The following is an 18,568-nucleotide window of genomic DNA, read 5'->3' as shown; positions in this document are numbered from 1 at the left end:
CTTGTAACATCTGTAAACACAATCGAAAGGGCAAACAAAACAAACTGCTTTAGTGTGAGTGTTACAGCTCTTTCTGGGCAGAGCCCCAACCGGTTATTTATTATTATTATTATTATTAAGATCTTCAGTACTAATAGTTGTTGGAAGAAGGAAAAGTTAGAGTGAAGGAATTCACATCAGTCTTGTTCCAGTATTTCCATGCACTGCGATCTTTCTTCACCCGATGATAAATGACAGCAATTAGTGTCCTACTAAAATGATGAATCTAAGCAGGATGCTTATGAAAAAAGAACAAGGTTACAAACTGGCTCTTTATTACCTACTACTAAAGGGCTGGGAGCTGAACCCAGGGCCTTGTGCATGCTAGTCAAGTGTTCTACCACTGAGCTATAACCTCAACTGCTGCTAGTGACTGTACCCTGATCTTCCTGATTCCACCTCCTGAGTGCTAGCACTACAGGTAACTACACGGGGAATGGGTGGATGGCTGACTTATTTTCTCATCTCTGAGTAGTGAGTGGCAGGATCAAGATCAGGCTGGCTTGAAACTTGGGTCCCTCTGCCTCTGCCTCTGGACTGCTGGGAGTTCAAGGACAGGGCTATGCAGAGAAACCCTATCCCCAAAAACCCAAAACCAAAATAAGACAAAAACTCCCATAGATAACCCAAGACAACCACCTTTTTGCTTTAAGATGTGTCTTTTAATGTACATAAGGTTTTCTTTTTTCTTTCTTTCTTTTCTGGACACTGTGCTTACCACATAGCCTCTGCCACTAAACCCTTTGTCTAGTCGTGGACAGGTTTGTACACAGCCCTGTGCTGGGTTGTGTTGCTGAAAGCGGTATTTAACTAGTCTGTGCCTCAGTGCACATGTGCTATGGAGCACAGAGCTCAGGAATGCAGGTTACACACTCAGTCAGGCATGGCTGCACTCACCTTTGACACCAGCACTGGGAGGCGGAAGCAGGAGGAGTTCAGTTATCCTTGGCTACCTAGACAGTTTCAGGCCATCCAGTTACTAGAGGCCCATTCTAAATAGATAATAAATACATCTACTTACATAAGGCAAGTGAGGTGGTTCATGAGCGTCCAGGCAATGGGGAGGTTGAGGCAGGACTGCCTCAAGTTCAAGACCGGCCTGGAACTCTATCTCAAAAAAGAAAAAACAAAAAACAAAACAAAACAAAACAACAAAATTCTAGGGGCTCGGGAGATGGCTCCTTGGTTAAGAGCACCGGAGGCAGAGGCAGACAGATCTCTGAGTTCAAAGCCAGCCTGGTCTACAGAGCTAGTTCCTGGACAGAAGTGATACACAAAGAAACCCTGTCTGGAAAAACAAAACAAAAGAACCACTTTCACCAGTCTCCTTTTCTTTTCCTTTCTTTTTTTTCTTTTTCTATTTTGGTCTGCCCTACCCTGCTATGCAGAGAAACTGTCTCAAAATCGATCAAACAATCAAACAAACAAACAAACAAAAACCCAATGGCTGCTTTTCCAGAGGACCCTGTTTAGTTCCCAGCACCTACACAGTGGCTCACAAGTTGGAACTCCAGTTCCAGGGAACCTGATGCTCTCTTCTGGTCTCATTGAGCACTGCAATGACATCTACACATAAACCAATAAATAAATCTAGCTGGGCATGGTGGTGCACACCTTTAATTCCAGCATTTGGGAGGCAGAGGTAGGCAGATCTAAGTTCGAGGTCAGCCTGGTCTTTGTAGTGAATTCCAGGACAGCCAGGGCTACGTAGAGAAACCCTGTCTTGAATAAAAAAAACCAAAGGACCCTATGAGCAAAATCCACAAAATTTAAGAAAGGTTTTGTAAATTACATGCCTGGAAAGAATCTAGTGTTCAGAATATATAAAGAGCCCTTATAATTCAACAAAAAAAAACTGAAGTGGCTTGAGCCACTTGAAAAATTAAAGAAGCACAAGGCCAACACCTAGTGGCCAACACCTTTAATCCCAACACTCAGAAGGCAGAGGCAGGCCAATCTCTGTGTTCCAAGGCCAGCCTGGTCTACAGAGTGCATTCCAGGACAGCCAGCATTACACAATGAGACCCTGTCTTGAAACAATAAAGAAAAAAATGGACAAAGAACTAAACTGTGCTTTGCAAAAGGTTTATTAATGGCCATGTGTAAAGCAACTAACCATCTTAGAGAAATATAGATCAGAGCATAGACACTGGGAGAGCAAAGACAAGGAAAGAAGTGCTATCAAGATGTGAGGGGGATAGAGTGGTCACATGTGACTGTGGGAATGTAAAACAGTGCAATTGTTGTGGAAAAAACAGACAGGCCTTCTCCAGAAGGCTAAACACAGTTGCCCTGTGACTCAGCGGTCCCACTCTGAGGGATATAATCAGCAGGAGGGATGGAAACTTGTGTCCACATTAAAAATGTGCACATGGATGCTCTTGGCAGCACTGTTTAGTCAGAGCTCCAAAATAGAAACAACACAAATGTCCACTGGGTGACGGATGAATAAATATAATGTGATCTGCACCAAAACGGAGTATTACTCAGCCATAAAAAGGAATGCACTGTGCATGGACACAACACCGTGGATGAAAGGAACACCACTGAAGAGGCTGTGCCAAGTGAAAGAAGCCAGACTCGGAGGCTACATTATCCACTACAGGACTCTATATTATATGAAATATCTAGAATAAACAAAGCTATGAAGACAGAGAGTAGATTAGATTAGCCCAGAAGCTGGGGACAGGAACACCTTGAAGCAAAGGAGGAAGGTCACTGCTAAAGGCACATCTTTTGGGTGTGATAAAAAGATTGTGGCAGCCAGGCGGTGGTAGCGAATGCCTTTAATCCCAGCACTGGGGGGGGAGGGGGCAGAGACAGGCGGATCCCTATGAGTTCGATACCAGCCTGGTCTCCAGAGCGAGTGCCAGGATAGGCTCCAAAGCTACACAGAGAAACCCTGTCTCAAAAAAAAAAAAAAAGATTGTGGCATTTAGATATAGGTTATGGTTGTAAAACCGTACGTATATACTGACAACCACCAAACTGTTCATTATTTAAAAGGCTATGATGGGGGCTGGCACAGTGGAGGACACCTGCAATCCTAGGATAGAGAATCAAGGCAGGAGGATTTTTTTTTTTCTTCTTGAGACAGGGTTTCTCTTTGTAGTCCTGGTTGTCCTCTAACACAGAGATCTGCCTGCCTCTGTCTCCTGAGTTCTGGGATTAAATGTGTGCACCACCACTGCCTGGCTGCAGGATATGGAGTTTAAGGCCCACTTTGGAGACACAATGAGTTATGGATGCTTGGGACTACACAGTGAGGCTGTCTGAAAAAAGACAAACCAAATCATAATACACAAACCAGGTCCCCACCCACTCCATTCCCATAAAAGGTACCGTGTAAGCTTTATTTCAAAAATGTTTTAATTCAATGTCTAAGTCAGCAGTGACCTTTATTACATATTAAGTACCAGCCTGAAATTGCCGAAAATTCATATCACCCACCCCCCACCCCCCAAATTCTTGATCAAGAGCTTTTCCGGCAAAGACACATTCTCTTCTGCTCCATGATACGTTATGAACAGACACAAAGGACTGTGTACACCTTCACGTGATGCTGCCCAGGGCAGGCAGTGGCTGCCCAGGTTCCACTCACTGCCCAGGTCCCGAGAGACTCTTGTTCATGAACTGTCTCTTCACAAAGCAAGTCCACCACTGTCAAAAGCACAAGACAGAACTCAGGGTCAGGGTCAGGGTCAGGGCACAGTGCAACCTTACAGGCAGACCAGAATTCCAGTCAATTTATGACACACACGGTATCTCAACTAGTTTGGCATTTTACATTAACTAAAGGTGGCCACAGCAGAGTGGGTGAGTGTGCTCACTTGCTCCCCATAGGCTTACATCCACCCACAGCAGACAGATAGCAGCAGACTCATTTGTATACTGCAGAACTAGAGAGGCTGAGGTAAGGGGAGCTCAGGGTCACCCTTGGTTGTCTGTGTGGCCGGTTCAAGCCCGGGGGAACCACTGTCCAAACCCCTCCCCGCCCAGGGCCCCTACCATGTACTGAGCACACGCAAACTCTGCTCCTTGTGACTGTTCCCTACTCGATGCAATAGAGCCATCATTGACATGACATTTGGTGTACTCTGGGTGTGGGTGACCTGAGGCATTTCAAAGCCCAGAGGATGCACACAGGTCATACATAAACACCATGCCACTTTACATAATACCCACAGAGTGTGGATCCAATGGCTATCAAGGAATGACTACACACCCCATATGGAAACCCTGCGCACGAATGGAACCTGTTCATCACTGACTGTGGTGCAGTGAGCCCTGCCCTCTCCAAGTCCTCCAGGTCAGGCAGAAATGAGCGCTCTTGTGACACAAGATTTCAGTGGGTCAAAAGGGCAAAGGGCTAAGGTCCAATCAGAGGGCTCACCTTGCTGGGTTTATCATTCTGAGGGTCGAACACTTTCTCACAGAGCCGTAGTCCAGTCTCTTGCCTCAGCTGCTGTAGATATGCCCGCATCACTTCTGAAACAACGAAATCTGCATGTGAGGAGACACGCCGCACGCACTGCCTGTCCAGCTAGACTCCGGCTAGACACCGACCGTAGCCAGGTGTCTGTACACATTCAGACAGCTTAGAGAAAGAAAGGCTGCTCCAGATTGTTCGCTCTCTCCATACGTGTGTGTGTGTGTGTGTGTGTGTGTGTGTGTGTGTGTGTGTGTGTGTGTGTGTGTGTGTGTGTGTGTACTCCAGTGTACGCTTGTGCAGGAACTGGTTTATTCCACCGTGTGGCTCCCAGGAATCAAACTCAGACTGTTAGGCTTGGCATGGGCCACCTTTACTGGCTGAGCCTTCTCACTGACTCCAAATGGTTTTAAACTACATTCATTTTGGTTCCACAGTTTCTGTATGTTACACTTGTTAGCAAGCTCTTCCTCTTCTGTGAAAGTAAGGCAACACGTGCGTGCTAAGGGCCCCACTGTCCACGTGAGCACCAGTCAGTGGGCTGGGGGACAGTTAAGTGGAGAAGCAGCTTGCTGTGCAACCTTGAGGACCAGAGCATGGATCTTCAGCACCCACATAAAAGTAGGAGGGGCATGGTGGCTGGCCTGTAATCCCAGACCTTGGGAGGTGGAGTCGGGATTCCTGGAGCAAGCTGGCCAGCTTACACTAGCAGAGTCAGTGAGCTCCAGGGTCAGTGGAAGTGCCTGCTTCAATATGTGATGTGGAGAATGATAAAGGAAGACCCAACGCCAACCTCTGGCCTCCACACACACATGCCCACAAGTGCATTCACACCTACACATACTGGCTCGCCTCCACACCATACACAAAAAATGAATACCAATCAAGACAAGAAAAGGAGTGGGTAGAAAGGGAGACAGAGAAGCTGGGCATGGTGGCAGAGCCTTCTGAGGCTGAGGCAGAAGGATCATGAGTTCAAGACCAGCCTGGACTACAGGGAGAGAGATCACATCTAAGAAACAATCAAAAAACCACAAATCAACATCTAAAACAAGACAGAGGGGCTGGCTGCATGCAAGAGAGAGCATGCATGTAGGCGCACGCGCGCGCACACACACACACACACACACACACACACACACACACACACACACACACACACACACTTCACATACACAGTCCCATCTTACCATCCTCCTGTTTGTTTGCAGGTTTGGCATAAATGGCATTGAGGGGAAAGCCAGGCTCTCCAGGAATGGGAAAGTTCGTGATTCCTAGTGTGTACATTTCTTTCTCGCCTTGGCTCTTGGAATTGCACTAAAATCAAAGGACAGATTTGGTAATAAAAAGAGTAATTCCCAAACTGCAACTGTTTGGTATAAGCAGCTGCCAGGACTGTAACGGTGAGTGCCCTTCCTGCAGCCCTCTTCAGAATACTGCTTCTAAAAAATAAAACCAGAGAAACTACAACAGTGGAATACAATAGCTAAAAAACTGAAAACCAAACTTACCATACAGGCAGACATTTCTCTTCATAAATGCACACAATAATATCTTTTAGTTTCTTTTAACTTTTCTGAGACAATCTTATTGTGTAGCCTTGACTGTTCTGGAACTTGTTATATAGACCAGGCTAGCTAACTAGCAGAGATTTGCCTGCCTTTGCTTCCAGAGTCTGGGATTAAAAGTGTGCTCCACCACACTGGGCCCTACTCTTACTAGTTAAATTCTGAAGTAGTTAGTGATAAGCATAAACACATTTCAAAGTCATCTCTCTTCCTTTGCCCCTGAAACAGGGTTTCTCTGTGAAACACTCACAGCTGTCTTGGAATTAGCTCTATAGACCAGGATGGCCTCAAACTCACAGAGATCCACTGGGACTAAAGGCGTGGACACCACCACCTGTCTCAAAGTCAACTCCTTCAAATACATGAGGACTGTGAGCCTTTAAGTGGGGGAAATGCTAACATGGCCTGTTCACTCCACACCCAATGCAAATGCTCAACTGTTCTCAGAGGATAAAAGAGACTCCTCTCTCCACATGTACAACACCTCACAGCCCTCCTTGGTGTCAGGTCCCCTACAGGTTCAGAGACCCACAGCAGAGAATCTTGGGCTTGTCCTCTGGTCTTAGCAGACCCGGTGGTTTGGAGGGATAGCCTGTCGCTGTCTGTTGTCCTTTGTGCCTCATTACCTTTTGGAGTTTCTTTAGACACTCAGAAATGTAGAGTGTGATATAGATCAAGGTCCTGTCTGCTTCATTCTGCAAGGGAAAAGGAAACAATACAATGGCCAAGTGAGATGGACACTTGAGAGCATCTCTGCCTTCATTATCCATTGGCAACCCACAGGGTGCATGGTCTCCCCAAGCCCAGCTGTGTGGCTGACCTTGAACTCACAGAGATTTGCCAGCCTCTGCTTCCTGAGTACAGGGATTACAGGTGTGCGCCACCACTGCCTGGCTTAGGTGGCTCATTTTTAAAAACCATTTTTCCCTTGTGTGTCTCAGAAGAGACACATCCCTTCCTTGGCAGTGGAAGAAGTCATTTCACACGTGACAAGTTCTAGGACAGCACTACAGACCTCCACAGTCCTGACATCTCGATCTACCAGCAAGAGAATCTAAAGACAGTGACTACTGACCACATGTGGCCTGTACCCCAGGTCATTTTACAGTTATAGTCAGAAAAAGGTCACCCCACCCCTCTGTTTTGTTCTGAGATAGGCTCTCTGCTTCATAGCCCTGGCTGGCCTCTCCCAGACAATCCTCCAGGCTCTGTCTCCTTATAGGTGAATGAAATGCTACATCCAGCTTGTCCCTGTCACACCTCTCACAAACAGTACAAGCCAGCTAGCTGTTAGCTACAGAAACGCTGCTCAGCGCCGGAGAGTCCGTATCCTGTTGGATCCTGATATCCCAGAGTCCAGCAAGCAGAGCTTGAAGTCACACAGTTTACACTGTCCAGAACATTCCTTGCCCTTCTTTGTGCCTGGCTCATCAAAGTAGCGCAGGAGATGTTTTGTTCATCTGTCCTCTTTACAGTCAGGCCCTATACTATCCCCTTGACCACCCTCCTCACAGGGAGAGAAGGGAGGAAGTGGTCCCAGGAAGGGCCAGGTCATTGTTTCCCTCCCCTCTATCCCAGCTGGGTCCAGGACACAGCAGTGCAGTAGACTACCCCTCTGAAATGCTTGGGACCACAAGTCTTCCAGAGGCGGCATGGTCTGGATCTGGGAATATCTGCACAGACTTCAGCAGTTAAACAACCTGAATCCAAAACACTCCAAAATCCAATTTGTAGCTTAGGGTTCTGGAACATTTCAAGCTTGCTTGTTTTCTAGAGTAGGGAGGGAGGGCACTATTTTTTATGTTTTGAAACACAATTTCAGCCTGGGACTCACAACAATCCTTTTACTTCAGCTTCCCAAGTGTGGGAATGACAGTAACTTATCCTCAATGTCCAACCTGAATACATACAAAAAAAAATAATAGGAGGCAGAGGCAGGAGGATTACCCTAAGTTCCAGACCAGTGTGTCCTATATAACAAGTTCCAGCCAGCCCTACATAGCATAACCCTGTCTCAAAGCAAATGAACAAACAACATATGAGACTTTTGACCAGTTATCCATAAACATGGCCTGGCACCTCCTGGGTGCTTAATTTATATTAAGTAAACACAGATGTGCCTAGCCTGGGGCTTGGTGAACTCTGTCAAGGCTGGATAATAAGCTTTTCAGGCTTTGTGGCTACTGCAGTCTTTGTTGTGGCTGGTCAACCACTGTTTAGTATGATAGCAGCCACAGCTAATACATAAACAAATGGACATGGCTGTGTTCCAACAGAGTTTATTTGTAAAAAGAGGCAGTGGATCATTCAGCCTGCAGAGCAGTAAAGATTTTGAAGGGGAAAGAATAAAAGATAGCATATGGGCTGGGGTGGGAGCTCAGTGGTTGAGAGCAACTGCTTTTTCAGTGGATCTGGGTTTGTTCCCAAAACACACATGATAGCTACAGTCATTTCTACCCTGAGTTACAAGGGACTCAACTCCCAGGTCCCTCTTCTAGCCCCTGAAGGCACAGCACATACATGGTACACACACACACAGACACACAGACACACACAGACACACACAGAGACACACACACACACACACACACACACACACACACACAAAATAATAATAATAATAATAATAATAATAATAATAATAATAATAATAATCTCTTGTTTTTGACACATGGACTCTCTACAGAGCCCTGGCTGTCTTAGAAAACACTATATGGATCAGGTTGGCCTCCAATTCACACAAACCTACTTGACTCTGCCTCCCAAATGATGAGATTAAATAAACAATATCAACAAAACAAAACAAAAAAACCCAAAGCATTTCCCACCCAGCCTTGTTTTCAAATTCTAAAATCACACACATCATTTCATTTAACCTTCACAGTAGGTTTTTGTTTTGAACCTGACTTCAAAGTAGGGTTTTTGTTGTTGTTGTTGTTTTGTGTTTTTGAGACAGGGTTTCTCTGTGTAGTCCTGGAACTCCCCCTGTAGACCAGGCTGGCCTCAAACTCACAGAGCTCCTCCTGCCCTTGCCTCCTGAGTGCTGGGTCTAAAGGCCTGTACCACCACCACCTGACTCAAGGTAGAAATTTATCCCCATCTGTAAACAAAGCATCCAGGCTCTGGAAGTTACCTTAATTTCATAGTTCTTGAAGAAGACATTGGCCTTGAAGTAATAGATGGCTTCATCCACAATATCGGTGTCTTTTGCTAAATGGGAAACAAGAAGGAAGGCAGAGTTATTACCAAAGGCAAACACCCACCCACAGAAGCTGTAAGGAGAGGTCTCCAAGCGGAATTATCACAAGATCTGGTGTTGGATAAAGTAAAATGAGGGAGAGAGGGAAAGAGAGAGAGAGCAAGCGCACTGGCTGCTCTTCCAGAGGAGCTGGGTTAGTTCCTGGGGATCTGGCGCCCTCCTCTGGTCTTCAAGGGCACCAGGCAGCAGGCAAAAACACGAATAAAATAAAAATAAATCTTTTTGTTTGTTTTTTTCAAGACAGGGTTCTTCTGTATTGCTTTGGAGCCCATCCTCGTTCTGTAGACCAGGCTGGTTTCAAACTCACAGATATCTGCCTGCCTCTGCCTCCTGAGTGCTGGCATCAAAGGCATGTGCCACCAACACCCAGCATAAAATAAAAATAAATCTTAAAAAAATATATAAGACTACTGAAATACAGTCTTCAACACTATTTCTAGACACCAATGTGGCTTATTTTTAGTTTTACTACCTTTTTTAAAAAATGTGTTCATTAGAAAAACAAGTTTAATCAACTAAAAAGAAATTTACCATCTTAAGTCTTATCACCCAGAACAAACTATTATTGCTCTTTAGTAACCATTTAAGACTTCAATGCATTTATAGAAATGGGCTGAGACACAGGCTAACTCTATTTAAAAAAAACTAAACCTCTGTGTGTGTGTGTGTGTGTGTGTGTGTGTGTGTGTGTGTGAGAGAGAGAGAGAGAGAGAGAGAGAGAAAGAGAGAGAGAGAGAGAATGCTACATGAGTGCAAATGCCCACAGAGGTCAGAAGAGGGTGTCAGATCGCTTGGAGCTGGAGTTACAGGTGGTTGTGAGGACAGTATGGGTGCTGGGACCTGAACTCTGTTCTTTGGAGGAGCAGGAAGCAATCCTTCCACTGAGTCATCCCTCCAGTCCCAATGGTCTAACGAAGTGCTATGAAAAGGGAAAACATTTTCAATATAATTTTATCTGAACCCTCATGCTGCAGTTTCAGAGGAAATACTCAAAGTATTTTGGAATATTGGGGTTCAGATAACTTTCTTTCTTTTTATGGAAACTGTGGCTTAAATACAGCATGAGCTGTCCTAAGTGGCCACCCTGAAGAAAGCCAGACGCACTCTGGGACAAACACAGATCTCATTAAACAATTTCTTTAGCAACCTTTTCTTCTCTCTCCTTCATTTTGGAAAGACAGACTTTCTGGGTCTGATATCTAGCAGCTGGCTGCAGCAGCGCCTCTGCCACTTCCTGTCCTCAGCTGCCATTGTTCTTGAATGGAGCAAGGCAGAGTAGCCCTGAGGCTGCAGCCCTGCGCGCGCGCGACTCCATTACAACCCAGCCTGTTCCTCTGCTGAAGGAGCCAGCGGGACTTTTACTCTAGCTGCCTTCTCTGCAGTCTGCTCTCAAGAAAAGGAAATGCCTCCTGAGCAGCTGGGAGGAGATGGCAGAGGAGAGGGGACCTAGAACACAAAGACACCTAAAGATACCTGTACAACAGGAAGGAAGGATTTCTTTGCAGCTGATCTTGAACCCCAGGCCTCAGACACGCCATGCACATGCTTTACCACAGGGCAGTGCCTCTGCCCCAAAATTCATCCCATCAATGCTAAGACAATTCACAGCACAGACGTCTACTCTAACAGTTCCAGCCCTTCTAGGAAAGGAGCCCCTCATTTGTTCAGTTTCTCAGGGTTTCATTCTTCCCTGAGGAGTCAAGAGTGTTGAAGGTGGTTAATGTTTTCTCCATTCTGGGTTGGTGGCTTGTTCTGGTACAATGTGTAATCTGTAACCATATGACAAATGGCTCTTCCTCTCAAACTGGGACAACGTTCCTTTTCTTCAGGCTGTAACTTTTTAATGTTGCTGTTCTCATGTCTGTCTTTCCCCATTGGCTACTCTTACTCAGAATCAAGGAAAAACACGTGGTGGCTCGCCCAATCTATTGAATTTATTTATGTTTCAACCAGCACTGAAAACAAATTCACCTAACAGGAGGTCAAGGTGAACGAATCATCTGGCAGAGGAAGGGCAAAGGGACGAGGACACAGCTGGGAATTGTAACTGGTCTTGGAAACTGTGTCTGGAATTCGAGCCAGACATTTGCAGGCTCTGGGGTGCTGTGTCTGAGACAACAGAAATGACACCAACACCGAGCGGAACATCTCGGAACATGTCAGAAAGCTTCAGGTTTGAAAAGGGGCTTCTGGGCCTGGTGTTGGCAGCGACACATATCTTTAATCCCAGCATTGGGAGACAGAGCGAGTTCCAGGCCAGCCAGGGCTGCATAAAGAAACCCTGTCTCAAAAAAGAAAAGAAAAAAACCACAAACCAAACAAACAAACAACAAAAAACACTAGAAGTACAAAAAGAAAATTCAGAAAAACAAAAGCAAGAATAGAAATGAACAGGGTTTCAAAGCATAGGGAAGAGTTAGGATTGAAGCATGGGACACACGCCTGTTACCCCAGCACTAGGGAAGCAGGCGGAGGGTCATACTAACTGAGGTTAGCTTGGTTTCACTTCCATGCCCACCAGAGTTTCTACCTCTTCTGACATATCCCCCAAAAAAGGTCTAACACTGGGGTTTGGTGAAAAATAAAGACCCTAAGACTAAGAAACAGACAAAGGGGTGGACCATGGAGATAGCTCAGAGGGTAAAAGCACTTGCAGAGAAAGCTGAGTTGGGAGCCCCAAGACTGATGTCAGAACCCGAAGTGGTTTATAATCTCACCTCCACCTGTGTGCTGGGGCACATGCAGACCCTCACATACAAACAAGTACACAGCCTAAAGCAAACGACTTTTTTAAAAGTTGACAAGAGCAGTAATAGCTGTAATGGGCAAGGGTTCATTTTTCTTGTTTTGGAGATAGGTCTCCCTGTGTTGCTTAGGCTAGTCTTGAACTACCAGACTCCAGCTACCCCCTATCTCAGCCTCCTGGGTACAGCACCGTGCCCATATAATACTTTTTGTTGCTTGTCTTTTTCCAGTATGATGACAAAAGAAGGCTGAGGACCTGGCATTCAGTTAGTCTAACCTGACTGACAGTGACTGTGGGGACTGCGGCCAGAATTGAACACATTTCCTCTTTCCCTTTTTTGAGACAAGGTTTCATGTAGCCCAAGTTGGCCTGGAACTAGCTGAGGATGACTTTGAACTTCTGCTCTTCCTGCCTCCACCTCCCAAGTGCTAGGATTACAGGTGTGCGCTACAACACCTGGCTCACAGTGAACTGGGCGGAACCGACACTCTCCTGCTGCATGCTAGGCAAGGTCTCTACCTACAGAGCTGCACCCCCAGCCCACATTTCCTCTTCTGGCTCACCCACACACCCTGAAAGAGTGTGAAGGGACAGCGCAACTGTGATGTCTCAAGATGTAGAGTGTAACACACAGCAGAGGGAAAGTGACCCTGCTGTGCTCTTCCTTCATCTCATGTCAGAGGCTGGCTGGACGTTCTGCACCCAAATGGAAAAGAACACAGGGACTCACTCTCTCGAGGGGCAGGTCCTTTGAACTGACTTCTGATGGGCAACAGCGCCATGTTGCCGATGAGCTTCGTGTCAGGGTCCATGAGGGAAGAATGGTAAGCCTGAAGTGGCAAGCCAGGGAACAAAGAGAAAGAGAACCAGTGTCACCCGGTGAAAACACCCAGCAAGACCACCTTTGGGAGGAGAGGGGTGGCAGCAGCAATGGGACTAGGCAGCAGATTCTGAGACATTCTGTCAGCTGGTTGTTTAGCACAGCCATGTCCCCAAACTAAATCAGATATGCAAAAGAGGTAATTAGCACCAATGAGATCACCATTTTAAAATTACATTTTACCATTGCCTATGTCCTTATTTTTTTTCTTTCCAAGACAGGGTCTTGCTATGTATGTAGCCCCAGATGTCCTGGAACTTGTTACAAAGACTAGGCTGGCCTAGAATTAATAGAGATCTACCTGTCTCTGTCTCCTGAGTGCTGAGATTAAATGTGTGCACCACCATAGGCTTTACTGTTTTTTTTTTTTTTTTTTTTTTTTTTGTGTGTGTGTGTGTGTGTGTGTTTTGTTTGTTTATTGTTGTTGCTTTGCTTTTGAGACAGAGTTTCCCTGTGTAGCTGCGGCTGTCCTGGAACTCACTCTGTAGATCAGACTGTCCTGGAACTCACAGAGATCTGCCTGCTTCTGCCTCCTGAGTGCTAAGCCTGTGCCACTACATCTGGCTTTACTATCTATGTTCTTTCTTTCTTCCTTTTTTTTTTTTTTTTTGGTTTTTCCGAGACAGGGTTTCCCTGTGGCTTTGGAGGCTGTCCTGGAACTAGCTCTTGTAGACCAGGCTGGTCTCGAACTCACAGAGATCCACCTGCCTCTGCCTCCCAAGTGCTGGGATTAAAGGCGTGCGCCACCACCGCCCGGCCTTTCTTCCTTTTTTTGAAAAAGCAATTTATTTAATCTTATTTCACATGTACTGGTGTTTTTGCCTGCATTCATGTCTGTGTTAAGGTGTCAGACCCCCTAGAACTGGAGTTACAGACAGGTGTGAGCTGTCTTGTGGTTTCCGGGAATCCAACTGGGGCCCTCTGGAAGTTCGGTCAGTGCTCTTAACAGCTGAGTCATCTCTCCAGCCCGCTGCCTATGTACTTAACATTCTCTTCTATCTTATTACTATTTTGTATGTTTGTCTTCATGGATCTGGGGGCACATGTGTGTAGGCATACATGTGTTTGTGTGCAGAGGTCAGAAGTCAGTGTCAGGTGTCTTCCTCAATGTGTCCCCACCTTTGTATCTGAGACAGGGGCTCTCACTGAAACTGAAGCTCATCTACTGGCTCCATGGCCAGCAAACAAACCCAGAGACCCTCCTGTTTTCCTCTGCAGCACTAGGTTTATAGGGTTTGCTGCCATGACTGGCTACTGTTGTGGAGTCCTTATGTTAGAGTGGCAAGCACTTGGCCAATTGAATCTTCCTTCTCCCCAGCACCAGCTCTTTTGGAGACAGGGATTCACTCAGCAGCCCTGTCAGGCCTGGGACTCCTTAGGTAGACCAAGCAGACCTCAAGTTTACAGTGGTCAGTTTGCCTCTGCCTCCTGGGATTATATCCTTAGGCTAGAAATGTGGTATGTGAGGATGTGTTTCCTTCTGGTGGGAGCATTCCACAAAAGAAACCACACAAAACAGGTTTCCCATCCTCCAGCTAGCCAGGACCCAAGCCCTAGTTTTGAAATCTGCCACTTCCTCTATCTGTCTCCAATCAAGACTGCATGACTCTTCCTTGAGCCTGTTTCCCCACCCCCACCCCTTCAACCTCTCACTATGTGGGTGAGGACGGACTCTGAGGGCATCTTCCCATCTCTACCTCCCCAGTGCCTGTGCTGCGATGATAGGTCTAGATAACCACAGTACTGGTTTCAGGCACATGAGGCAAGTGCTCTACCAGCTAAACTCTACCGCAATTCCCACTAGCCTCTTTCTAAGCTTGTGAAAGGAGTAAGATACACCACACCTCTGGTGAGTAGGTATGAGCTAAAGGACAGGGAAAGTCGTACTGATGAACAACTTCACATGCTGGTTCCTGGTTTTGCTTTTTATGTCTGCTGTGAACAAAACCATTCATTCATCAAATGATAGCTAAGCAACTTTTTTTGTGCAAGATAAAATGAGTGACAATGTAACTTTTTTTTAAGATGAAAGAATATTCTAATGGCTGGGCAGTGGTGGCGAACACCATTAATGCAGTCACTCAGAAGGCAGAGGCAGATGTATCTCTGTAAGTTCCGAGGCCAGACTGGTCTACAGAGTGAGTGCCAGGACAGGCTCCAAAAAAAAGCTACACAGAGAAACCCTGTCTCAAAACAAAACCAGAAACAAACAAATGTATTAATTATGTATATGTATTGTGTCTATGTATGGGGATTTCTATGTGTATACAGTGCCCAGAGTGTTTCAGAAGTGGTTGTTGGGTTCCCTGGACCTGGCTGTTGTGAGCTGATGGATATGGATGCTGGGAACAAAATTCTAGTGCTCTATTAAGAGCAGTGTGAGAATAGGGCTTTTCTGATGTCAATGGTAGCTAGCCCTTCAAGAGCCAATCTGCCCCACCTAGTAAATCTTTTATGTACATTTAAAACTTTTAAATTTATTTCTATTTTTTTGTATGCCTGTATGCCAGAAGAGGGTATTAGATCCCATTATAGATGGTTGTGAGCCACCATGTGGTTGCTGGGAATTGAACTCAGAATCTCTGGAAGAGCAGCCAGTGCTCTTAATCCCTAAGCCATCTCTCCACACATTTTCTTTTTCTTTCTTTTGGTTTTTTGAGACAGGGTTTCTCAGTGGAGCTTTGTAGACCAGGTTGGTCTCGAACTCACAGAGATCTGCCTGTGACTAAAGGCATTCATCACTACCGCCCAGCACCTCCACATATCTTTTAATCTCCCCACCTGGTACCACTTCTGTTATCCAAAGGCATTGCTACATTGCTAGAACCTGGTGGCCCAAGGGGCTGACCCTTTCCCGTACCCTTCATTTCCTACGTGAAGACTCTTTTAAAACTAGATAGTCATGAAAGACACAGTCACTACTTGAGTGAGAATAAAAACTATGTGAACTACCCACCCCATCCCATTGTGCTTGCTAACTCTGTTTGTGTCCAGGTCATGGTACATCTTTTGGGTTTTTTTTGGAAAAAAATTGCTGTTAAGTTGCTTTTGCTTTGTTTATGTGTTTCTTTGTGTGACACCAAGTATATGTGCTTCTAACAGCAGCAAGCACTCATAACTGCCGAGCCATCTCTCTAGGCCCTGACATGAGATCTCATATATCACACAAATATCACATATATAGGCACACATGTGATATTTCATGCTAACAGAGAAAGCAGACATAAAATAAATTATCATAGGTTAAGTCCAGAACTTTCTGTGTCCAACTGGAATGAGCACAGAGCTTTCCTTTCTGGCTTAAACTCTGGCTTCACTTCTTGTGAGAAACACTGCACAAGTCACATTAATTCTCTGAGCCCTAGTTCCTTCAGCAAAACCATCACAATAAGGACATCTACTTCATAGTGTCATCCTGGGAATGAAGGTCTCATCTGGACAGTAACCCTGGGTCTCCACATACACTCAGCAACTCTAAGACTCATCAAGACTCATAAACCTTACAAAGCTGAACTTGGTGATGCAGGCCTGTGATCCTAGCTACTTGGGAAGCTGAGGCAGGAGCATCACAAGTTCAAGGCCAGCCTGGGCAACTTTATGAGACCCTTCCTCAAAATAGGGTAAAAAGGAGGAGGGGATATAGCTCAGTGGTAGAGGATCTATATAGCCTGCCATGAGTTTCTGGGTTCAATTCCCAGCACTGCTAAAACACATACACAGAGCTGAAACTTACACTTGCTCTCCTTTTTGACCCAAGTACACCGTATCTACACCAGCCTGGTGCCCTCTCTGTCATGGGGTACTGTGTTGGTTTTCTTCTTTGCACATGTCCATACATCACTCATGCATGTTTGTGTGTAGTGTATAAGTGTTCATGTGTGCATGCAGGTGTATGTGTACATCTACACATGGAAGCCAGGTCTCTTCCACAACTGCTTTTTCCACTTTAGTTTTGGGACAAGGAGCCTCAGGGATCTCTAACCCTTCCCAGCTCTGAAATTGCAGACGAGTTCCTTCCCCTGACGGTTTAATTGTAAGCTCCTTGAGCAGGCCTTGGTAGCTGCTGTTAACAGTGCTGGTTTCCTAGTGAGAGTTCAGGGATGCTTGTCCAATGTGGATTTATTCACGCATCCCTTTACTAATCTGCAAAACAGAACCCATGATGGAGACCGGCAGTCAAATGTCAAGACACATCGCCCATCACCAATTTTTCCTCCCACTCGAAAGCACACGAAAAAGAAAACTCCTAGAAACCAGCGCTGTCTCGATCGTGGTCTGGAGCTACAGCAGGGAGAACGAGGTAGGGATCGGTCAGGGAAGCGAAGCCCGACAGGTGTTTAGCAGCAGGCTGACCCACTCCATGGGGCGGAGGAGGAAGTGGAAGTGACAACGGGGAGAGAAAAGGGGAAGCTGGACCCTAGATTTAAAAATAAGTTAAAAGCCGTCGTTCTTAACTTCGAGGCTCTCGGGTGGGATCTGGGAACACTGCAGGACTAGGAAGAAAGCAGCCCTGCGAGAAAAGGACTGGAGCAAAGGGCTGGGGCTGGAGAGCAGGGCAGCTGTTTTCTCTCTCCCCGGACTTCTACCGCGGCCTCCCGCCTCTCTTCTGGCCCTTGCCCCGCTCGCCTCTCCACCCTCGGGGCTCGAAGCCTTACCGGCATTTTGGAGGTGTCCGGATTCGATCCAGAGAAGCAGGACCCAGGTAAAGCGGAACGCTTCCGGCCAGCGAACCTGGGTGGAGTGGGCGGAAGTGAGCCGGAAGAGGCGGGCGAAGCGAAGAGATGCACTTCCGGTTTAGCTTCCGCCTCCCGGTTGCTGCGACCGCTCTGACCGGAAAGGACGCCAGGGATGTGCGAGCAATAGGCTGAGTGTGTAGCGCATTCATAAAACGCGCGCACGCAGCTTTACAATTAAAGAGTCCTTCAGAGGTTAATAATCACCTCCCGCTTTTTTTTTTTTAAATTCCCTGGCCTGTTTCAAATCCGGTACCACTCAGCTCCCTGATTTATCCTCCTCCACTGTCAAGTTTTTATTTTTACCGCAGCCCACGTGGGGAGTCGAAGTTGGTGCTCACCTTCCACCATGGGGACTCTGGGCACCGATCTCAGGTCTCCGGGTACCTTTGCACTTGAGTCATCTCGGCGGCCCTTATTTTTCTTTTCTTTTTTAAGATTTTATTATTATAGTCTTCTGCCTGCATGCCAGCAGAGGGCGCCAGATCTCATTCAAGGTGGTTGTGAATCACCATGTGGTTGCTGGGAATTGAACTCAGGACCTCTGGAAGAACAGTCAGTGCTCTTAACTGCTGAGCCATCTCTCCAGTCCCTATTTTTATTTTCTTGTGGAAGATTCTTACAATGTCCAGGCTGGTCTCAAACTGGATACATGTGTCTTGAATTTATGAGCCATCCTCTTGAATACTTTTATGCTGGCATCACAGGTGTGGTCCCCATCACTCCTGGTTGCTCAGTTTTATGATGTCTACTTGTGGTGTTTCATCTCCCTGTCTTCCTTGTCACATTGAGACAGTCAGGGACCACCATGGGAGTAAAGTGCAACACCACTGCCCATCCATGTAACACTTGCCTTTAATCCCAGCACTTGGGAAACAGAAGCAGGGGATCTCCGAGTTCGATGCTAGCCTGGT

The 18,568-nt window shown here is 46.2% G+C and overlaps 1 protein-coding gene across 1 annotated transcript; it reads right to left on the bottom strand.

Annotated features, from left to right (window-relative positions):
- Nucleotides 1-3,420: 3,420 nt before the first annotated feature.
- Nucleotides 3,421-17,821, bottom strand: Arpc3 (actin related protein 2/3 complex subunit 3). The gene is made up of 7 exons (XM_027414053.2): nucleotides 17,577-17,821; nucleotides 12,772-12,871; nucleotides 9,170-9,246; nucleotides 6,663-6,731; nucleotides 5,659-5,785; nucleotides 4,433-4,527; nucleotides 3,421-3,699 (listed from the first exon to the last, which is right to left on the bottom strand). The coding sequence occupies exons 1-7, from the start codon at nucleotides 17,580-17,582 to the stop codon at nucleotides 3,637-3,639; spliced, it is 537 nt and encodes a 178-aa protein (XP_027269854.1). The 5' UTR covers nucleotides 17,583-17,821; the 3' UTR covers nucleotides 3,421-3,636.
- Between the last annotated feature and the right edge of the window lie 747 nt (nucleotides 17,822-18,568).

The sequence above is a fragment of the Cricetulus griseus genome, chromosome 4 (genome assembly GCF_003668045.3).
Source record: "Cricetulus griseus strain 17A/GY chromosome 4, alternate assembly CriGri-PICRH-1.0, whole genome shotgun sequence".
NCBI lineage: Eukaryota > Metazoa > Chordata > Mammalia > Rodentia > Cricetidae > Cricetulus > Cricetulus griseus.
Note: the sequence above shows the minus strand (reverse complement) of the source record. Positions and strands in the feature narration are given on the sequence as shown.